Below are 22,790 nucleotides of genomic sequence, written 5' to 3' on the forward strand. Positions count from 1 at the left end.
CTTCTTCTTCTTCTTCTTCTTCTTCTTCTTCTTCTTCTTCTTCTTCTCCTCTTTGTTTTCCTCCATCTTTCCCTCCCTTCCTTTGCAGTAGGATAGTCTCAGAACTCCCTCCCCTATGTCGCATAGGTGCTATTCCAGTTTTGTGTGAGCAGGATGCTCTAAGAGATTCTCCGAGTTCTCTGAGAATGCTGGGTTTCTTTTGTCCTTTACAAAGGGGACGTCTAACATTTCAGAACCGCAAATGCATGATTCAGTGTGGAGTTCTGAGTGAAGGTGTTGTTTGAGGGGCAATGCTTCTTCACGCTTGTTTCCTCTGGGCCCAGCACGGAGTGCTCAGAACTTGAGCCATTAGGGTTTATGGTGTACTAAAATTTTCTCCTAGAGTCCGTGTGCATTGCCCGTTCTGTATTGAAGGACTTCTTTGTAAGTGGACTTCTCCAAGTCTGTACTGGTTTTAATTAAAGTGATAAGACATATGCTGGAAAAATACAGCCTATTAAATAAAAGGTCCTGGCGAAACCGTTTTGATAGCCATCTGTGGAAGAATGAAGCTGCCGCCATCTCTCTCACCCAACAAGAATCAAGTCAAAGCAGATCGAAGACCCTAATTTAAAACCCAGAACACTGTAACTGTCAGGACAACACTTTCGAACATAGGTTTAGAAAGGAATGTTCTGAATGGAACCCTGGCAGCACAGAAATTAGCTCCAAGAATTGACAAATGGGATTTGAGAAATTCAAAGTGCTTGATGGGCCAACAAGAAGACTTAGCAAGTAGAGGCGCTTGGCATCTGAGCCTAGTTCAGTCTCTAGACCCCACATGCTGGAAGAACTGACGCTCTGACCTCCATGTACCACACATATGCACATGCACAATAAAAAGCATGTGTATAAGTTAAAAATCTTTCAGCACAACAGAAGAAACCACAAATTGAGCAGCTATTCTACAGAATGGGAGATGCAGTTTAATGAGAATAGATAGTTCTCAGAAGGAGAAATACGAAAGACCAGTAAATATTTTTAAAAGTGTTTAACATCCTTCATCATCAAAGAGGTACACATTAAAACAACTTAGGCATCTTGCCTCCTCCAAGTCGAATTAGCTGTCCTTGAGAAAACAAATGGCAGCAAGTGCTGGTGAGGATGGGGGCAGAGAGGGACTGTTTCCGACTACTGGCTGGAGTTTAAACTGTTGAAGACACCCCGAAATCAGAGTGGAAATCCCTCAAAAACCAAAACTAGAACTACCCTACAGCCCAGTGACACCATTCATGGGCATCTACCCAAAGACTGAATATCCTACCATAGAAATGCTTATGTGTTTACGTAGACTTACGTAAACATAAGTATTATACACACTAATGTTTGCTGAGGCTCTAGTCACAATGGCAAGGGAATGAAAGCAGTCTAGCTGTCCATCAAAAGGTGGGCGGATAATAAATGTACAATGTACACACAATAGAGTTTTATTCAGCAGTAAAAATGAAGTTTGGAGAACAATAAGTGATTTCCAATAAGGCATCCCAGCTTCAGAGGGACAAAGAGTATGAGTTCGCTCTCATATGCCGACCGTAGATTCTCAGATGTGTGTTTTTATGTGGGAGAGAGAGTATGTGGCGATCACAGAACTAGAAAAGGGCCTTGGAAGAGAAAGGAGCTTTGAGGCAGGCAGCTAGGTAGGGCTATAGAGCACAGGATGTGAAATCGGGCCAAGCCTACAGAGGCTTCCTCTATTAGGATTTCCTTCTTCCCAGCTTGTCTCAAGTTGGCATAAAAGTGAACTGGCATGCTCACATCTACCCATATGATCTTTAACTAAATACAGTGCTTCTGTAAGTGTCATTAGGGAGATAAGGACCCATGTGTTTCCCTCCCTTGTGACCAGGAAAGTGCCCAGTATTTGTACATCCTCCACTAGGTGGCAGCATCTGGTTGCAACCTGTTTATTTTCTTTTCTTTTAAATTAAATTTATTTTTTTTTTAAAAAATTATTCACTTTACATCCCGATATTAGCCCTCCTCTCTTGTCTCATCCAGGTCCCACTCTCCCTCCTTTTTCCCCCATTCTCCTCTTCTAGTCCTCAGAAAGGGGGAGCCTTCCTCCCCTACCAACAGACCCTAGCCTATCAAGTCTTATCAGGACTGGCCACATTCTCTTGTTCTGTGGCCTGCCAGGGGTACGTGATCCGAAGAGTAGGCAAAAAATCCATGTCAGAGCAGCCCCTGCTCCCCTTACTAGGAAACCCACACGGAGGCTGAGCTGCCTATGTGCTTCATCTGAGCAGGGGGTCTAAGTCCTCTCCATGCATGGTCCTTGGTTGGTGCATCAGTCTCTGCAGGCTCCCCTGGGCACAGATTTGTTGGATCTGTTGGTCTTGTGGATCTTTTATCTCTCCACCCCCCGCACCCCCCAATCTTCCATAAGACTCTCTGTGCTCTGCCCAAAGTTTGGCTGTGAATCTCAGCATCTGCTTCTATCCTCTAGTGGGTAGAGTCTTTCAGGGGACACACCTACAGATATTTGATTTTTGACAAAGAAGCCAAAACCATACAATGGAAAAAACAGCATCTTCAACAAATGGTGCTGGTCCAATTGGATGTTTACATATAGAAAAATGCAAATAGATCCATATTTATCACCCTGCACAAAATTAAAGTCCAAGTGGATCAAAGACCTCAACATAAAACCAGACACAATAAACCTGTTAGAAGCAAAAGTGGGGAAGAGCCTTGAACTCATTGGCACAGGAGACAACTTCCAGAACTGAACAGCAGTTCAGGACCCTAGTTTGACTGGGACTTAAAATTGTATAGTTAGTTCCTCATGCTTCGTAATCACCTTCTGGGAGTGACAGTTCCTCTGAGGAGACTCTGTTCTGCTTCTCCTGCATCTGGCTCCTTTTTCTTCCCTCTTATGAGGCTAGTCTTTAGCATTTTCCTCTCAGGTTGTTCGAATAGTTTTAGTCTTCTTATCTTGACTTCCTGCTGTCCATATATCCCTATGGTGTAGTTGTATTAGTTGTATATTACTGCATAACAAATTATCTCAGAACCTGGTATATTAAAAAAAAAGAAAGAAAGAAAAAAGCATTTCTACTCTTAGAATTTCAGCCATTTTGGAAGAGGATGGCTAGGTGGCTCCAGCTAGTATTCCTCATGACCACAAGTTGATGGTCAAGTGTCTGTCATCTGAAGGAGCCATTGGAGCCTGAGAATCTTCTTCTAAAATCACTCACAATACTTCCTGGAATATCTTAATCCCTGCTTGCTTTTGGCTGGGCTTCTTAAGTTTCTTAATATTTGAATTCCACTGAAGGCTACTTCTGTGTCCCTGCAATGTGGTTGCTTGTGGCCCTTAACACTGGTAGTACGTACTCAATAAATAGTAATTTCCATGATTACTAGACAATAGTACAACAAATATGGTGTTTCATATACTGTTATTCATAATCCAGAAAATTTTGACAGGTTTCGCATATTTATTAGATGCTATCCATTGCTATTATCTGTATAATATCTTTGCTGTTACTATCTCAGTTGGTGACTATTTCAATATATTTTTGCAAGTTCTTAGTGATATGGAGAAAAGATGGTAACTTTCTATAAATTTATGATTAACTCTATTATGTTTATAATTATGCCTTACATAATATTTAATATTTAACTAGATCATTTTATTCATTCTGATTATCTTTAGTTTGTGTGCCTTGGATCTTGTTAGTTTTGGACATGTCAACCAGAAGATAGTGCTAATTCCAATAACATTGTTATTGAATTGCTGGTCCTTCTGGAGTCAGTTTGGGCGGGACTCCCTCACTCTAGACTTAAAGTCGTCTCAAAATCACTGTTGCCATTGCCAACACTAACTATAGACTTACTTTTTGAGATTGAATTCAATCCATTTCAATAGCTATTTAAATTGTTAGAACTTTTTAAAAATAAAATTAATGTTGTTAAGTTAATAGATTTAAATAATGAATCTTATTCCTTGGTCAACCCCTCTTGCTAATGGAAGATTATTCTTTTAATCGGTACTGATTTGAATGGCTGAATTTATTCAGAAGTTTTGTTTCTATAAAGCAGGATTAGAGGCAGAGAAATGGCTCCATGGGTAAAGGTGCTTGCTGACAGGTTTTATCCCCAGAACCTATATGGCTGAAAGAGAGAACCAACTCCCTCAATTTGCCCTCTGACCTTCATGTGCACACTGCGGCACAAGCATGCCAACATACATACACAAATAAATAAGTAAATAATAAATAAATAAGCAGCAGGATTAGATTGTGTGTGTGTGTGCATATGTGTGTGTATGTGTGAACATTAGTGTCAGCTTACATGGATGTTCTAGTGTGGGGTGGGAGTGGTGGGTGGAAAAACCAAATTGTCTGGCTCAGATTGTGTCTTGGAGGCAGTTCTCTGACTCTTCTTGGCTTCTTTCATGTCCACTATGCTCCGTTTCTTGGTTCTTCTGGAGTCAGTTTGGCCAGGACTCCCTCACTCTGGACTTAAAGTCTCTATATACACAATTAACAATAATCCACCAACGAAGCATCTCAAATCAGTCTTTTAATACTAATTTTCCATAGTGTGTGTCTTCTCTCTATGTCTAATTAGTTTCTGTTTTTCCTACTTGAAGAATAAAAAGAATAAGAAAATAATAAGAATAATAAGAACAAAGTAATAAGAAAAGAAGTAAGCAGGAGCTAGGGAGTGGTGGCGCATGCCTTTAATCCCGGCACTTGGGGAGGCAGAAACAGCCTGATCTACATAGCGAGTTCCAGAACAGCCAAAGCTACACAGAGAAACCCTGTCTTAAACGAAGATACAAACAAAAGCAAATAAACAATAACCAAGAAAGAAAAAAGTAAGCTTTTAAATTTTAGCACAACTCCAAATTCACAGAAGGTTAAAAGGACAATACAGAGGTTTTTTTGTTTGTTTCATTTGTTTGTTTGTTTGTTTGTTTTTGCCATATACCCATCCCACCAGGAGTACCTTTCATGAGTATGGTATGTTTGAAGTGAACCAGTATATGTATGGTCTTATTAAGCGAAACTTTCTTCATGTTTCTTTAATTTTTATCTGGTGTTCTTTTCCTGTCCTGGGATCCCGTGCAGGACACTACATTACATTAGCCCTCATGTTTCCATAGTCTGGTCTTAGGGAGGCTTCTCATACTTCCCTTGTTTGTAATGTTCTTGGCAGCTTTGAGGAACAATGGTCAGGCATTCTGTAGTATGTCCGCCAGTTGGAATTGATCTCATGATTTCCTCTGAGAAGGAAGGTGTTAAAGTACCATTTGCATTACATCACAGTGTTAACACATGTATCACCCTGTTGATGTTAACCCCCCCCCCCCCCGGCTGAGGAAGCCTTCGTCAGAGTTTTCCATGGGAAAGTCACTCCATTTTCCTCTCTTCCAACTATAAGCTTTATGAGGAAGCGCTTACATACGGGCTCTACCTGGGGCATGGTGAGACATGTTTTGCCTCAGTGAAAGCAGAATGTGGGCCTACATTGTTTCCAGTTATTCTGCAGGGGAGATTTGCCTGTTCTTTCTCTTACTTACTCATTTGTGTCAGTAATAGGTTGATATTAGTGGATATTAATTTTATACTTTGAGTTAGATTTCAATACTACTTTATTGTATTGGGCACATTTTCTCATTTTTGACCATTACATCATCTCTTAGTTGCTACCTGTGTCTCTTTGACCCTTTGCTGTCACTGTGGGATTGGTTTTGTTTCTATTGCCAGGCTTTGTCTCTAAGGAGCTTGATTCCTGTCACTGGACAAGGGGTTAGACATCAGGATCTGGATGCCAGGTGCAATTTCCTGTGGGAAAAGAACTATACATGCATATACTAACCCATTATGTACATGTTATAAATATGCTTATATGTAGCCATCTCTGCGTGAGTTAAAACCGAGTTCACACACACTCATGTGCCTGGCTGCACTCCATCAGCACCATTACTGCTTAACTCTCTTGCTTGTCTGTATTCCAACAGTGAGAAATTTGTTCCCACTCTCTCCTGTCTCTTTCCTTAATTGTGCCGTTGCATGGTACACAAACAGTTCGATCACCTGCAATATATTTCTCACACTTAGTCTCTGTTGCCGTTAGTCCTATAGGCTTCATGTTTCAGAGTTAAGAGTTTCGGGAGTTTAAGCAGGCACCTTTTCATGTGTTTCTATTTGATGAGATTGTTTTATACATTTGCCTTGCCTTTGGATTGTCTTGTCACATGTCTGCATTCCACATGTGGGGTCATTGGTTTTCATTCTTTATGCTCTGGTGGCAAATGATTTTTTAAAAAAGGCAGCAGAGTCGAACAGTACCTGGGTGGGGAGTGAGGATTTAAAATAACTAAAACAAATCACACTACACACGGGATGGCCTGAGAGGGCTGTCAGTATGACTGAAGCAGCCTAGGTTTATTCCAGGGTTCATTTTTTATAGGTGAGAGCAAAGACAGGCCACATCAATTCAAAAAGAAAATGTTCATGGAAATGCCCAGCTTCCATTTCAAAAACTACCTCCCCATAGCTGATAAAGTCCCATTCTAAAACTAATTCCCTAAAGCAGCTATGGTCCAGGGTCACACAGAGAAGCTTTCAAGGAATTTGGTGAAACTTCCTCCTTTCTTTGTCAAGGTAAAGGCCAAGGAGAAAACATGACAATGCAGCTTAATGGGCAGCTCTCCACAGGTCTCCCTCTTTTAGTTTTTAAAAATTGACCACAATTTAAGAGCTATGGGGCAGAAGATTGTGCCTGTTTTAGGTTGTCTCTCTTGTAAGATATAGTCTTATCCATCATTGGTGCATGAATTCCATCATTCATGCCATGTCTTAGGTTGAATACACCTGAGAGAAATCTTACTCATCTTTAACTACCAATCTCTGCTAGGGTAGCCGCTGGAGTTTAAACTTATGCAGATCAGCTTTAACATTCCAGAAGGCCTGATGAAGGTTTTAATTATTCCTTGTAGGGGGCATGCTCCTAAGAGTAATAAGCCAAGTCCTATAAAAGTGACATAAAAAGATGACCATGAAGACCATAATAACTGCAATAATTAATCCAACCATTCTTTTAGGTCTGTTTCTAGCACTCAAAATCCCTTATTAGAATACCAAGCCTGAGAAACATTCACAGTAACCATAATAAAAGGCTATCTAACAACCAGAACTTGCTGTCCATTTGAAAGCTTAGAAATACAGTTTGTTAGTTTACATTGATGGCAAGAAACGGTAAAGTTTGAATCTTGTTAACATTTCCAAACAACAAAACATAAGGAGAATATACATAGGCAGTTATAGGGCCTCCCAAGAGTTTCTGAAGCAAGCTTGTTATGGTCTGATTCAGCAGACCAAAGTCCCATAGTCAGTCTTTTTTCCCATTCTTCCCGATTTTGTTGAAAATTCTGATTATCAGACTAATCAAGTCCAGTCATTTTATATCTAAAAGGTTTATCTGCACAATATCTTCTCCCCTGAGCAGAATGAAACAAAGGCGAGTCAGGAGCATAAGTCCAATACAGCTCTCCGTTCACCGTCAGGACAGAATTCACGATTGTCTACAGCCAGAACATCCTCCTTCTGGGGAACATTTCCTGCAAATCGCACCAGCCTTTCTGGGATCCATCTGGCTCATTCCGCGTCCTGTGGAAAGACACAGACATACTGTCTTCCCCATAGTAATACGGGGTCAGGGCCCTGCCATATTCCAGTAATCGGATCTTTCCATTTTACTTGGGCATAATTATCTTTGGTATTAGGATGCCACAATCGATTAGCCACAGAATGGCCTTGTAGATCCATATTCAAAAAATTTAAAATAAAAAAGAGCATGATTAATATAATTCTGTGGTGTTTGGGGATATAACTCTTTTTTATTTTTTGCAATTGGTTCTTAGATCCATGGGCACGTTCTACAATTCCTTGGCCTTGAGGATTATATGGAATACCCGTTTTATGACTTATATTCATTTGCGCACAAAACCGCTGAAAAGCTTGACTCGTATATCCATATCCAGAGCCATTATCAGTCTTTATAATGGAAGGATTACCAATTGTAGCAAAACATTTTAAGCAATGACTTATAACATGTTTGGTGGCTTCTCCTGCTAAGGGAGTTGCCGTGATAAATCCTGAAAAAGTATCAATTGTTACATGAACATATTTCAGTTTCCAAATTCTGGGACATGAGTTACGTCCATTTGCCACAAATGATTGGGAGTCCAGCCTCTAAGATTGATACCATATTGAGGTACATTAAAATGTTCAGGACAAGAAGAACATAATCTTACAACTTGTCTGGTGGCTTATCTGGTAATATTAAATTGTTTTCTTAAGCTCTGACTATTTTGTTGATGTAAGGCATGAGATTTCTGAGCCAATTCTTGTTGAGTTAACCCAACCAAATGTGTGGCTTGATCTGCTAAATCATTCCCTAAAGTTAGAGGCCCAGGAAGCCCTGAATGAGCTCTAATATGCCCTACATAACAAGGCTGCACACAGCTCCGAATACTTTGTTGTATCTTTCTAAATAGATCTTGTATTTGCTTATTAGCCATATCAACATATGTTACAGTCTCTAGGACTTGCAAAGCCTTAGCAATATGATGGCAATCAGTGTATAAGTTAAAAGAAGTAAAAGCCATATTTTTAAAGACTGCAGCCACAGCTTGCAATTCTACAACTTGAGCTGAGGCTGGCAATGTTTACAAAACAAAAGTTTGTCCTTGCCCTATATATACAGCTTTCCATTTGAAGATCCATCTGTGAATACTGTTGGAACTTGAGGTAATAGCTTTTGTTTAATTATTTTAGGAAATACAAAAGCATGCTCATTGGAAAATTGAAGTAATTTATCTTTTGGATAATGATTGTCAATACATCCTAAATAATGAACAAAAGCTATGGCCCAATAATGTGCTTGAAATAACCAATCTACTTGCTGTTTGGTAAAAGGAAGGCTCTCTACCAAAATACTTGCGAGATTCTATGTGAGCCATTTGAACTAAAGTAGCCACTGCTTCATAATACAGTGTTAGAACTCGCACAGGAAACTCACACAGGAGAAACAGGCAAGTGCAACTGAAATAATGGTCCTTCTTGCCACAATACATCAGTGGGAGTATGAACAGTAGCCAAAATATATGCACCCATTTTTTTGAATAATCAATATATTAAACATGTTGCTTTTTAATAGCTAATTCTATCTTTTGCAAAGCATCACGAGATTCTTTGGTAAGTTCCCTTTTTGACAAAGGATCAGCCTCTCCTTTTAAAATGTCAAAAAGTGGTTTCAGCTCTCCTGTAGTTAATTTCAAATGGCGTCTAAGCCATTTAATACCACCTAACAACTTTTAAAAATCATTTAAAATTTTTAGGTTGTCTTTCCTTAATTGAATTTTTTGAGGCATAATAGTCTGAGGGTATAATTTATGTCCCAAATACAAATAAGGTGGCTCAGTCTGCACCTTTTCTGGTGCAACTACTAAATAGATATTTCAAAGCTTGTAAGTGTGCAAAAGCACTTAATAAAATCCCGTCATTTTTGTGAGCCCATAAAATATCATACATATAATGAATAATATACACAGAAGTATATGCTTGTCTAATTGGGCCACAAATTTTTGACATAAGGTTTGACTGTTTACCATACCTTGAGGTAGTACAAGCCAATGATACCTCTCATAGGTTCTTTAAAATTTACTGTTGACATGCTAAAAGCAAATCTTTTACAATCTTCAGGAGCAAGAGGAATAGTATAAAAACAATCTTTTAAATCTAGTATAATCTTAAAAGTATCTTTGGGTATAGCAGAAGGGGTAGGTAGTCCAGGTTGTAAGGCTCCCATAATAAATGATCCCCTCCTGATAAACATGCTCTTGCTAATTTCTTCCAGTGCCCTGGGCAGAGGGCCTCAATAGACAAGGATTCTAACAGAGCTTGAGTAAAAGGTGCTGTAGGACCATATTGAGAGCATGCAGTTTTTAATTCTTTTAATTGTTTAAAAGAAATAGGAGCATGGACTCTCACCTTATTACCCTGTCCATCAGGCTGCTCTAGCACTGGAAAACCATAAAACTCAGTGATATCTTCTCCATTCTGCCTAACCTCTTGTAAAGAAACTTGCAAAGGGAATACAGTTGCCTGTACAAAAGAAAAAGTCCCCTTGTCTTTTGGGCCACTGCTGCTGTTGTAGTCCCAGGAGGAGGGCCCACGCCTGCAATCAATGATGGAGTTGAAATGGGGGATTGAGCCTTATTTTCCCTAATCATTAATTCTCCATTTTTTCTGTTCATTTCCTCCAAGCCCCATTCCAGCTTATTAATTTCTTTTTGCCAAGGCTCAAGTTTTTTAACACTCATAGCCTGAATCCAGAGGATATCTCTCAGAATCCTCCAGCCCTGCAACCTCGTCAGGATCTGAGTCATCTTCAGAGTCTTCTTCTAGCAAAGAATTATCATCATCAGAAGAGACATAGAACTCTTCAGGAGGAGCCGATGGTTTAATCCTATTTTGTTTTGAAGCCTCCTGTTTGTCTTTCCTCCTCACTTTCTTTGTCTTGTGCCACAGAAACAGACTGTCTCTAATTGAAGACCATACAAAAAACACAACACTACTGCCTTGTCCCATTTTTACTCTCAGTTTTACTCACCGCACCCCTTTATGATCTGAGCTTATCAACACCGCGGTGTCCTTCACTGCTTTCCCCATATCCCAGGTCCCTGGTTCTAGTGCCAAACTGCCAGAGTCTGCTGGCAGAGTCTAACAGTATGGGGAGTTTAACTGGGTGGGGAGTGAGGATTTAAAATAATTAAAACAAATCACACTACACACGGGATGGCCTGAGAGGGCTGTCAGTATGATTGAAGCAGCCTGGGTTTATTCCAGGGTTCATTTTTTATAGGTAAGAGCAAAGACAAGTCTCATTAATTCAAAAAGAAAAGGTTCATGGAACCGCCCAACTTCCATTTCAAAAACTACCTCACTATAGCAGATAAAGTCCCATTCTAAAACTAATTCCCTAAAGCAGTTATGGTCCAAGGTCACACAGACAAGCTTTCAAGGAATTTGGCAAAACTTCCTCCTTTCTTTGTCAAGGTAAAGGCCAAGGAGAAAACATGACAATGCAGCTTAACCCCCTGCCGCTCGCTCTCCACACCCTGCCTAAGGAATGGTGCTGCCCTTTGTGGACTTGGCCTTCTCACATGAGTTAATATAAGGCAGTCTTCCACAAACATGCTCACAGGCCCATCCTATGTAGAGAACCCCTTTTGAGGCTCTTTCCCCAGGTGATTCTAGGTTGTGTCAAGTGGACAGTTACAGCTAGTCATCATTTGTTCCTCAGGAGCTGCCAACCTTACTTATTGATTGATTGATTTTTGGAACTAGAGACTGTGACTGGGACCTGAGGCTCAACGATTCAGCAAGGCTGATTGGCCAGTGAGTCTCATGGATCTTTCTGTTTCTGTCTCCCCAAAGCTGGGGTTACAAATATGCACTTCCACATCTGACTTTTTTTTTTTTTTGCATGGGTTCTAGAGATTGAACTGAGGTGCTACCAACTGAGCCATCTTTTCAGTCCCAAAATGTTTAATTTTCATGAAAAACAAGTTATCATTTTTAATTTCATGATAGCATGTGATCTGTTTTGTTTTGCTTTGAGACAGAGTCTGAATGTGTAGCCCTGGCTGTCCTGGAAAACTCTATGCAGGTCAGGCTGTCCTCTAACCCAGAGATCCATCTGCTTCTGGTGAGTGGTGGGATTAAGAACATGTACCACCATGCATGCCATGCTTTTTAAAACAAAAGATTTCTGTGGTACAAACTGGCAGATTCAACATATTATATTAAGGCACAGAGAAAATTGATTTTGAAGATTGTCTTGGTTTTCTGTTGCCGTGGGAGAACACCATGACCAAAAACACCCTGGGGAGGAAAGGGTTCATTTCAATTGCACTTTCAGGGACAGTTCCATCACCAAGGGAAGTCAGGGCGGGAACTCAGGCAGGGCTGGAACCTGGATGCAGGAACTGAGGTAAGGCTATGGAGGAGTGCTACCTACTTGCCTTCTCCTCCTGGCTTGCTCAAGCTGCCTTGTAGAATCCAGGACCACACGCACAGGATAGCACCACCCACAGCGGGCTGCGCCTTCCCTCACACTTGTCTGTAAGCAGACCTTAGACAACGGCTTAATCGAGAGCCCCGGTTCTCGAATGGCTCTAGTTTGTGTCAAGTTGACCTAAAACTAGCCAGAACATAGATATACAGTAATTGAATTAGCTGATGTGAGAACATTTAAAAAAAAAAAATCACAGTTAAACGAAAAATGCTGAACAATGCAATGGTCCTCCTTCCTTCATAGAGTTTAGCTCAAGAGAAGAAATGACAAGAGAAGAACACAAACTTCCGTAAGTCTCCAAAATGTACTCTTTCTTAAAAAAAAAAAAAGTGTGTGTGTGTGTGTGTGTGTGTACATGTACACATAGGTAGGTGGGAGAGCATGCCATGGCTCATGTGTGAAAGTCAGAGCACTTTGTGGAGTCAGTTCTCTCCCTCCACCTTACTTGGGATGGAGCTCAGGTCATCAGGCTTTCACGAGTGCTTTGGCTTCCCAGAGCCATTTTGTATGTTGTGTCTTTTTTTTTTTTTTTAAGACAAAGTCTTATGCAGCCCAGACTGGCCTTGAACTTGCTGTATTTCAGAGGATGACCTTGAACTCAAACTCCTGGGCCTCCTTGAATCGTAGGTATTCGCCACCATACCTTACTCAAAGACATTCCGTTAATGGCTGAGCATACGTTTAAAATCTTCAACCTGAAGGCCTGGAATAAGGGGGATGATTCTGTTACCGGGTGTGCCTGCTGTCTGTGCTACCTCTGTGGCCTGCACAGGTCATCTCTGGAGAGCGGTGATGCTCTTGTGTGCGCTCGAGTGTCTAGGGCAGTGCTGTCTGGCCATCCTCTGCAGTCCGTTTTCGTGGTGCATGTGAAGATGATTGCCATTTCAACTTGGGAGTGACACTGACTTTTTTTTTTTAACAGTTCATGTGTATAGAGGGGATTGAGGAATAGCAGAACGACCCTTCAATCCTCTCTCTTCCTTAAAGCAACTGTGTAGATAACTTTATTTTGTGTAGATTGAACAAGTCCTTTTTTTTTCTTTTATAGTAGAGCCTGTGCGCTGTGAATTTGAAGATACCCTTTTCTCAGTGTTTCACACTCAGATTCCTATAGAAACTTACGAAAAGCATGCAAAGAATGTCAAGAAGGGTATGTTTAATTTGTGTGATTATATAGATTGCCACAAGGGGATGCTGGCTGTATACAAATTTGCTGTGGATGAAGGGGTCTTGGTATAATTTAGAGTAGTGGCCAGGTAAGAGGTAGTAGCTAGAGCTCAAGGTGAGGTGCAAGGGCTGAGGATGTAGCTCAATGACAGAGAACTTGCCTTGCACATGAAAGGCCCTAGGTTCACCCCTGCCCCTACCAACATGGCACATAATCCTTTGGGAATTGATCCATGTTGAAGTTACTTGCCGGAACTTCATTATTGCATTCTCTTACCGGAGCTTTGAAAAAGTAGGCTGCAGACCCCCTAATCCTCTGGCTTCTACAGTCGTTCTGCTTCCTCTTCCCAACAGTGCAGGAACTGTCTCATAGATGTATCTTTTGGGGTTAAATACTCCACCTTTATCTGTTTTCTGCATTTTGACTGGTTGGGAGAGAGGAAGAAATAGGTTATTTTCAGGAAAGAGCCTTCCAATTGGTTATCCAATACCTAGTGGTCAGCCCTGAAATAACATCGTAAATGTAACTTTATGCAGACTGAACAGGTTACATTTATATATGCATTTATGATACATATGTCTCAACAATTAAAGGAAAAGAGGCCATGATTTGAGAGAGAAAGAGAGGAAGACAAATACCTGGTTGGGGAAGAGGTTGGAGGTAGAAAGAGAAGGGGAAATGATGTAATTGTATTTTAATTAGAAATTATTTTAAAAAGTAGGTTGTAGCAGATAGAAATTTGGCTTAGAGAAGATGGGGAGAAAATAAACATAAATGAAAGAAAAAGTCCATATTACGTTTCTGGGTCTAGAATTTAAAAATTCGTTCCTCTGTGTGTGTTTCTAAATTACATTTTAATGTATACTTAAAGTGAATTTTTTAGTGTGATTCACAGTTGTAATCATGAGATCATTTTGAACCTTTTCAATACTAGATTTTACCTGTGATGTGGAAAAAATTGAGCCATTGGTCAAAACAGAAAGGAATACAGAAAGGATTGAGCCTAGGAGTAAACACAGCCAGGACTTTATTAAGCGAAACATTGAGGTGGGTCTCTCACAATTCAAGAGACAGAATGTGGGGTAAGCCAGTAGCAGAAAGGGTCGTAGTAATTTTTTTTGTGTGTGTCTTTGTGTGTGAATGTGGGTAGAGCACGTGTTTGTGTGCATATGCGGGTGCACAGGCCAGAGGAGGAGGTCAGGTGTCCTGCTCTGCCACTCTGTCTCACTTCTTTGAGGCAGGGTCTCTCACTGGCCCGGGAGTGAGGCCTTTGGCTACTAAGCCTCAGAAATCCTCTTGACAACTCTTGAGGTTATAGGTGCCCACCTAGCTTTTTATATGGGTATTTGGGATTTGAACTCATGTCCTCATGCTTGCACAGCAAGTGCTCTTACCCACTGAGACATCTCAGCCATTTAGGGTCTTGAAATACATCTTTTGTCAAGATGAACGTGTGGGTAATTGCTTTAGTATATATATAAACAAAAGAAAAGCTTTTTGAAATATTACTTATCCTCACTGCTTTCTAGCCTAATTATACCACGTCTCCCATTTTGCACTGCTCTTCTCCTATCCTATTCTATTTCTTTCAAAATTTCAGGTTTTAATTTAGTGTGTCTGTTTTGTAGAATACTCATTTACTTCTACTGGACTGCATATTGCACTGCATGTGTAACTTTCTTACTTATACATCTTGTAGTTGGCCAAGAGTTCAAGAAGCCCAGTGGTTATGATTGACAGGGAGAAGAAGAGGCTGGATGAACTCCTGAGAGGCTTGGATGACACAGATTCAGGACTGTCCAGTTCTGAGGTATATTAACTTGATTGTCAAGGACTTTACTTTTCATAATCTTTATTGTGTCATCAAGTTCTTAGCACAGTTTTACCATCTTTCTAGTTAGAAGACATTCTCTGCATTACAAATCCTAACGCTTTCAAATTATTCTTGGTCAGTTCAGTGACTCTGAAGTGGCATGCTAGGTATAGTTACAGATGCCATAAGAATGTGTTTTCCTGTGCCCTCTTTTCATCCGCTCTGGCTTCACAGTATTTTAGTGTGGCCTTTATAATCCTCTGGGATGCTATTCTGCTCCTGCCCAGTTAGTCTTCACCGTCCAGTTTCCTGGAGAGCGGGGGTGAGACCGCTGCTGTAGGAGTAACGGCAGATGTCCCTCCAGAGTGCAGCGGCCTTCTCTCCGCTGTTAGCTGTGGAGTTGCCATGTTATGGAGGCCTGCTTTCTATTCCCGCAGAGAATGATGTCCTCCTGTGTTACCTGGAGCGCTTGGCACTCTGGCCTGATTTTTATTTTCCTCTGCTGAACCAAGGGTATGATAGGACCTGTGCTTCTGGGCCCTGCCCACATCCCCTCCATCTGCTATCTGTTTGTGTGTCAGATAGCCTGCAGCCAAATGGGAGCCCAGCCCAGTCAGATGCAGAGGAGAGTGTTTGCCGCAGGTTCAAGAGCAGTAAACGCAGTGATAGCTGTGGCCTGAGGGGAGGACTTGCCGGGGAACATGGGGCCTTAGCTCCATGAATACCCTGGCTGCCAGGATTTTTTTTTTTTTTTTTTTGAGGGAAGCTAGAAAAACAGATTTTTAAATGGGAAACGTGTTTAATGTCAACAATTAATTCCTTGGGAAAATTCTGTGTGGCCAGACATAATGTCACCCCTGCTCCAAATCCAAAGCAAATGGCAGAGCCTTAGAGATTACAAGCTCTGGGGGTCCTATGGGTGCCAGGGGTGAGGGCTGGGTGAAACACACTGATAAGCACCGTGAGATTCTGAGGTTACTTCTGCTTTGCTAGTTATAGCAATCCTCCTATTTTATTAAAAGCCATGGGGTGGAATTAGATTCCAAGGCCTCATTTTCAGCTTTGTTATTAACTATAAAGGCGGGCAAGTCCCTTTCTGTTGTCTGGCTGGCAGTATGTGGCCTCTCTCTCAACTTTTCTTGTTATGCTTTGAAAATACGTATTTGTGATTAATACTGCTTTTGGCCTATTGGCTTAATATTTATGTTTTATCCCTTGCATGTTTTAAACTTTATAATATCAATTCAAGCAATATCTTTGTTATTTATAATGATTTTTTGCTGCTATTTGGAATGATTACTGATAATATTTGGAACATTTCCTGACTTCAAATTGTGTGTGTGTGTGTTTGTGTGTGTGTGTGTATGTGTTTTTTTTTTTTTTTTTTTTTTTTTTGAGACAGGGTTTCTCTGTGTAGCCTTGGCTGTCCTGGAACTCACTTTGTAGACCACACTGGCTTCAAACTCACAGAGATCTGTCTCCTAATAAGGGTCCAAGAAACACTGAAGGAAGACCCCAGACTCAAAGAGTGTTTATTCTGAAGAAACAACTCGCATGCAGGGGCTGACCATTCAGACAACATGGCATCCCTGAAGTGAGCGTGCAGGCTCGTTAAAGGCTTTAGGGGAATTTCTACTGTGGCTGTCTGACTCCGACTGGGACTGGCTGGTGCTCATGGAGGCTATGTGACTCCGAGTAGGCCTGGCTCTTGCTTTGGAGAGAGAGAGGATTACCTCATAAGGACTTTTCTTTGTTTGACTGACTTAGTTTCTGGCTAGATCCATCACTGATTGGATGCCTGTCCTCAGTGGTCTCCAAGAAGCCTGTGGTACCTTTCTGGGAAATGGAAACCTAAGGTTTAACATGCAGCCCAATTCAAAATGGAGTAGGTTTGTTTTTTTCACAGAGAGCTGGGATTAAAGGTATGCGACACCACGCCTGGCTCAAATTATCTATTTTAATGGTAATATTTGATCTGTTTAATTCATTTACTATTTTTCTCTCCTATTCTTTGGGAATCCAGTCCTATTTCTGACCTGGTATTGTTGTTATCCCTCAACGTCAGAAATAGTCCTAAAATCTCACATTTTGACTAGACTATTTTCTGTGGTAGGATTGGTTTTCTCTAGGATTGGTTTTCTCTCTCTTTTTTTTTTTCATCGTAGGTATGTTGAAATCATCAGAAATTTTAGTTTCTGTCTTTGAAACTAAAAAGGTAAAGGCTTTTTTTAAACCATTGAAACAGTATGTTTCTTGTAGTTTAGGAGTTATTTTTTTTTAATTGTGTATGTACCCAGTGACTGTGTAGTGCCGTGTGTGTGTACGTCCACGTGTGTGACTGCGGAGGCTGGAGACTGATGACACTGAGCTCAGCCACTGAGGTCGTGTCAGAGACAGCCCCTGTACCCCTTACTAGGGAACCCACTTGGAGACTGAGCTGTCATGGGTCACATCTGTGCATGGGTTCTAGGTTACCTCCCAGACTACTCACTTTTATACAAGTGAGTGGATGAGCCTGGCTAGGGGGTCACTAAGCTACCTGCTTGAACCTAAATGGGAAAGGGGGTTACAGAGGTCATCTATGGTTTCTATCTCAGGGAGGTGAGCCTCCTGCAAGCCAGAAAGTTTATGCTTCCCACACAGGCCAACAGTGTTTAGGTGGTGCTTTCTAGACAGGCAGCACCAGACAATGCTACCTTCCGTTTAATATATGAAATTTCTTGCTGCAATTGCCTGGTGCCTGGACATCAGTGTTTCTGTTGGGTTTCATCAGTAGGTTCCTTTAGCTCTAGCTTCACTAAAAATAATTTCACTCAGGCAAGAGTTTTAAATTAATTGCTATTTAGTCATTGATTCTATAATTTAAGTTTTGGTAATTATTTATCACTTAGATCAGTCAGTGTTTATATCAATTTTATAATTTTATGTGGTTTTATAAACTGTTTTTATAATAAACCAGTTTCTTATTTGTGACTAATTAGGTAATACTGCTTTCCTTGTAATTTTAGACTTTTAGGCTTTTTACAGTTATTATTATTATTTTACTGTGAAAAAAAACACAACAATGTAATAAACATTAGGTCAGGTTTCTGGTGTGCAGATGCCACAGCTGAGCACCACTGCAGCCTCCCTCACTTCTGGGGTCATTGGCCACTGGTCCTAATAAACAAGGGAACAGAGGGGAGGAACTGTGGGTTTGGTGGCCTGTGAGCATAAATGGAAAAAAACTTCCTGGATCAGCTTCTGGGATGCAGATGAGTTTTATTCAAGGTGAAGGAGGTTTATGTAGCACTTTCGGGAGGGGGGGCGAAATCCAGGGTGGGTGACTGTCATTGGCTGAAGGGCTAAGGTACTGAGATACCTCAATTGCATAGGAAGGCACTCCAGGGATCCCAGGTACTTGCTGAAGCAGAGGGTGTAGGGATTTGGGCTCCCCAGATGAGGCAGAGAAGAGGGAGTACCGCCTCTCCCCACCCGCTGACAAAGTGAGTCCTCCATTTCACTGGGCTCATCCAACCTATCACCTTTCACACGTTGTTTCAGTTGTGCTGCCCTGAGTCTGAGAACTCCTGGGTGCACACTTTGTGCACATTTGGGTTGATTTGCCTTTGCTCGGTAAATACTGATGTGCAGTAACCGTTTGGTGGGACGTTTTTGAGTGGGTTCTATAAACGGGTCTTATTTTTTAAAGATTTATTTTTATGTATGTGTATATATGTATGCTCTGTATGTGTGTATGCCACAGAGACCAAAAGAAGGCACTGGATCTCCTGGAGGTGGAGCTGTAGGCGGTTGTGAGTTCCCTGATGTAGGTGCTGGGACCCAAACTCTGTTCCTTTGCAGAAACAGCACTAGCACTTAGTCACTGAGCCAGCTCAGTGGCTGTGGTGATTGGTTGTTTATATCTTAAGGTAAGTGTAGTTCACTACGCATTAAGATTTGGGACAAAATTTATTTGGGCATGAAGGCTAGTTTAGACCAAATTATTTTGGTTTATTGGGAAAAAGTTTGAAAATATCGTTATTTATGATTGGTTAAAGCTATTTCTTCTCAACATGTTTCTTTGTGTTTTTTTCTCTCCTAAAGTGGAAGAGTGATTATGTGAAAGAGGACTGGTCTATGAGGCTGAGACACTCCACAAAGACCATCAGTAGACACGTTGTACGGGGTGGGAAGAGAATAAAACTGTAACCTTTGCTTACCTTTTACTCCCTGGTCTGTGGTGTTGTGTTTTGTAAGCCCTCTGGGCTCTGATGGAGAGCTCTGTCTAAAAGGAATGTTCTGAAACGATTGTGGCCTGGGAATGACCTGGTAACCTTGGTTTCCTCTTAGGGCGATCAGTGTGGTTGGCTGGTCCCAGGAGAAGGCTATACCCTTGCCGACACCGTGTCTCAGCAACTTGCTGAGATTGACACAAAGCTTCAGGAATTCTCTGTAGTCTCTCCAACCGTCTTCAGCCTTTCTCCAAGACTCGAAAGTCAGAGCAATAAGGTATATTTTGTTTTGAGGGGGCCAAGGGAGTTGAGACAGGGTCTCTCTTTGTAGTCCTGGTTGTCCTGGAACTCACTGGGTAGATCAGGCTGGCCTTGAACTCACAGGGATCTTCCTGTCTCTGCCTCCCAAGTGCTGGAATTAAAGACATGCACCACTACGCCTGGCCAAATGATGGTTTGTTTAACTCAATAACATGCAGACTGTTGAGGTTAATGCAAAAGCTACTGCACATGCTTTCTAATCAACGGAAGAGGGTTCTTCCCAATTGCTCTTTTGTGAGTACAACTGCAAACATTTTAGTTTTGTCAGCCGTGTGTGTTCATTGTGTTAGTTCTACTTTCTATTCATTTTTCTTTCCGTTGGGAATATGCTGGGATGGGGCAATTGAGAAGCTACTTATTTTAATATTTTCATATCTTTATGGCTTAATATAGTTCTTGATCATGACTAGAAAGAAGGAAGAGAATTAATAGTGTTCATTAGTCCCTGACAACTTTTCCTTTCCTTGTTCCTTTGGTATTAGATGTGAGCAGAGCCAGTCATGGGCCCTTACTCTGTCATGTTCTTCTGACTCCCTTAGTAGCAAGAATGAAGCTTTACTGTGATAGTGTCTCTGGCAGCTTTGCAATAAGTGGGAATGGCTCCTTCCAAAGTTCTCTTACAAAGTGTAGAGAACAGAGAAGGAAGGACAGCGCTTTACACAGTGAGGTTCCTTCCTTGCGCCTCTACCTTCCAGTTCCAAAGGTCTCTTTTGTGGGGGTTGGGTGGTAGTATGAAGAGAAAGTGTCTTGGTTTGTGTGTGTGTGTGTGTGTGTGTGTATGTGTGTGATTTTGCTATCTCTCTTCCAGCTTTATAAGTCTCACCAAATCAATTTTCATAGTTACTGATGACTGTGGAGCTTTTTTTTTGTTTTGTTTTGTTTTTGTTTTTCAAAAACTTCAAGTGTCACTAACTTATAATAAGTTTATTCTAGAAGATACTAGCTGCTAACTGAAGGTTAGGGATCTGGACATGGACCAGTTTGAAACTACCTCAGCCAAAGAGCCTGTCAAAATGAACTGTCCCAAAGTTCTGTGCCGTCCAGTATGGGCGGCACCTTTGGGGAGCTGTTGCAGCTTCTAAGGACCAAGAGGGGCCATTCCTAACCCTTGAGGTAGAGGTGTTGTTCCCAACACTAATTGCTGGGTTGGGGTCAGAGTTCCTGGAAAGAGAGGACTGGAACTTGCACTGTAAATGAATGAGCCCTGGGTCTTTGACACAAGTTACTAGAGTGCGTTTTGCTTGTTTCACTAAGTTTTGCTTTTCGGTAAGAGACAGGTAAGATGGACCATAAAACTGCCCAGAGGTCCCTTCTTTCTTTTCCTCTTTCATCTGACTTGTGGATGCATTCCTAGCAGAGCTGTGAGCTAAAGCTTCGGTGTTCCTGAAGACAAGCTGTCCTTGTCATGGCTGTCAGGCATTCTTCTTGAACAAGGTTGAGAATTCAGAGATCTGTTCAGGCCTAAGAACATCAGATAAGCTATGAGTCTTTGCTAGCTTTTATCATCATCTAAATCACATTTTTCAGAGTTTACATAAATTATTTGAAACATAAGAAAAGGAAAAAAAAAATCAATGGACGACTTTGGTTGTACACTGAGATCATACAGTTTTATGTGAAATAGCACTTTTTTTTTTTTAAACAAAGAAAAGAGAAAACTGCATTTGGGATTTCCACTGAATGCATGAACAGAACAGGAACATACCAGTGGCTGAAAAGAAGAAATTGATGCTTTTTTTCCCATGCAAAACAGTCTATCATTTGGACGTGTGTTCAGTTTCCTCCTGGAGCTTCTAGCTCAAGCCAGCACTGCACACTCAACTTTCATGTAGAAATACAAACCTGGCAAATGATTTTGGGTTAATTATTTTTGGATTGTGACATCTTCTGAGTAAGAGCACTGAGAAGAATGCATAGCTCTTTATCTCCATGTAGGCGGTGAATGAATGGGTTCCAGTCTGTCATTGAGCACAAACACTTAGCATTTGAATCACTTTATTTTCATTCTTCTGAAGACTGTTAGGCTCATCAGTAGTTTTTCTTCATGAATCTTTAGAAGAATGTCTTTTAAATGGAGTATAAGTTCCTACTTAAAGCCTTATTTGTGTTTGTGTGTGTGCATGTGCATGCAGATGCTAGCAGAGGCCAGGAGAGGGCATCAGAGCCTTGAAGCTGGAGTTGCAGGCAGCTGTGAGGCACTCTTGAGTGTTTTGCAAAAGCAGCACGTACTTTCAACAGCTGAACCATCTTCCCAGTCTCTTAAGTTTCTACTTTCAAAACAATTCAACAAAAATTAATGAGGGCTTACTGTATACTAGGAGTTACAGTGGCTTAAAGATAAATTTGACTACTTTGGAGCACAAAAGCTTCAAGTAACATTATTTAGATTAAGCAGGTCATGTTTAAGAAGATATATATGTGTGTGTGTATATATATATATATATATATATATATATATATATATATATATATGCATGTAACAAACAATAAAATAATAAGAGGCCATGAGTTTGAAAGAGAGAAAGGAGGGGTTATATAAGAGGGTTTGGAGGGAGGGAGAGAGGGAAAGAGGGAAAATGATTTAATTATTTTATAATCTCAAAAATAAAAGAAAAAAATGGAAAAAGAAACAGTCATTTTTAAAAAGCCCTGCTTCCTGTTTTAGCTCTAGCCCTTGTTCTGTGTACCAGGGCATTGATTAGAGGTTCTGTTAAACTTCCACTCCACTATTTAGAAAATGCAAACTGTAGGCCCCAGGATTGCTCAGCCGTTCAAAAGTCTGCCTCGAAAGTGAAAGCATGAGGACCTACCCCAGTTTGATTCCCAGAACCCACCTCAGAAAAGCCACAGAAGACTGCCACCACATAGCGCAAGGTTGGAGCCGGAGGTGGTGGGGCCAGTGAAATTCACAGATGGGTTTCAGTAGGCCCACAAAGTGTTTACAAATGTTTGTGCTCAACATTTAAAAGTTAGGTGAATTCAAACGAAAATGCTGATTTCTAGTTTTTCCTTGAAAAGTTAGAAAATGTGGCAACACTTCACCTGATTCCTTGGTGTCAGCTAGTTGGGCAGACTGACCTGGGTGGCAGGCATTGTTTTCTCTGGGTCCTCCATTTTCCATTAACAGTCTGTATCATGT

The 22,790-nt window shown here is 41.0% G+C and overlaps 1 protein-coding gene across 4 annotated transcripts in view; it reads left to right on the forward strand.

The window, feature by feature from the left end:
* The window catches only part of Fsip1 (fibrous sheath interacting protein 1), a 117,652-nt gene that overhangs the window by 8,706 nt on the left and 86,156 nt on the right, over positions 1-22,790 (forward strand). For all 4 annotated transcript variants that reach the window (XM_055598437.1, XM_055598591.1, XM_055598514.1 and 1 more), the window contains 4 exons: positions 13,184-13,285; positions 14,238-14,350; positions 15,003-15,113; positions 19,449-19,607. In XM_055598437.1, the coding sequence (XP_055454412.1) occupies positions 13,184-13,285; positions 14,238-14,350; positions 15,003-15,113; positions 19,449-19,607 (485 nt within the window). The remainder of the gene's footprint in view (positions 1-13,183; positions 13,286-14,237; positions 14,351-15,002; positions 15,114-19,448; positions 19,608-22,790) is intronic.

The sequence above is a fragment of the Psammomys obesus genome, unplaced genomic scaffold (assembly GCF_907164565.1).
Source record: "Psammomys obesus unplaced genomic scaffold, mPsaObe1.curated_primary_1811, whole genome shotgun sequence".
Taxonomy (NCBI): Eukaryota; Metazoa; Chordata; class Mammalia; order Rodentia; family Muridae; genus Psammomys; species Psammomys obesus.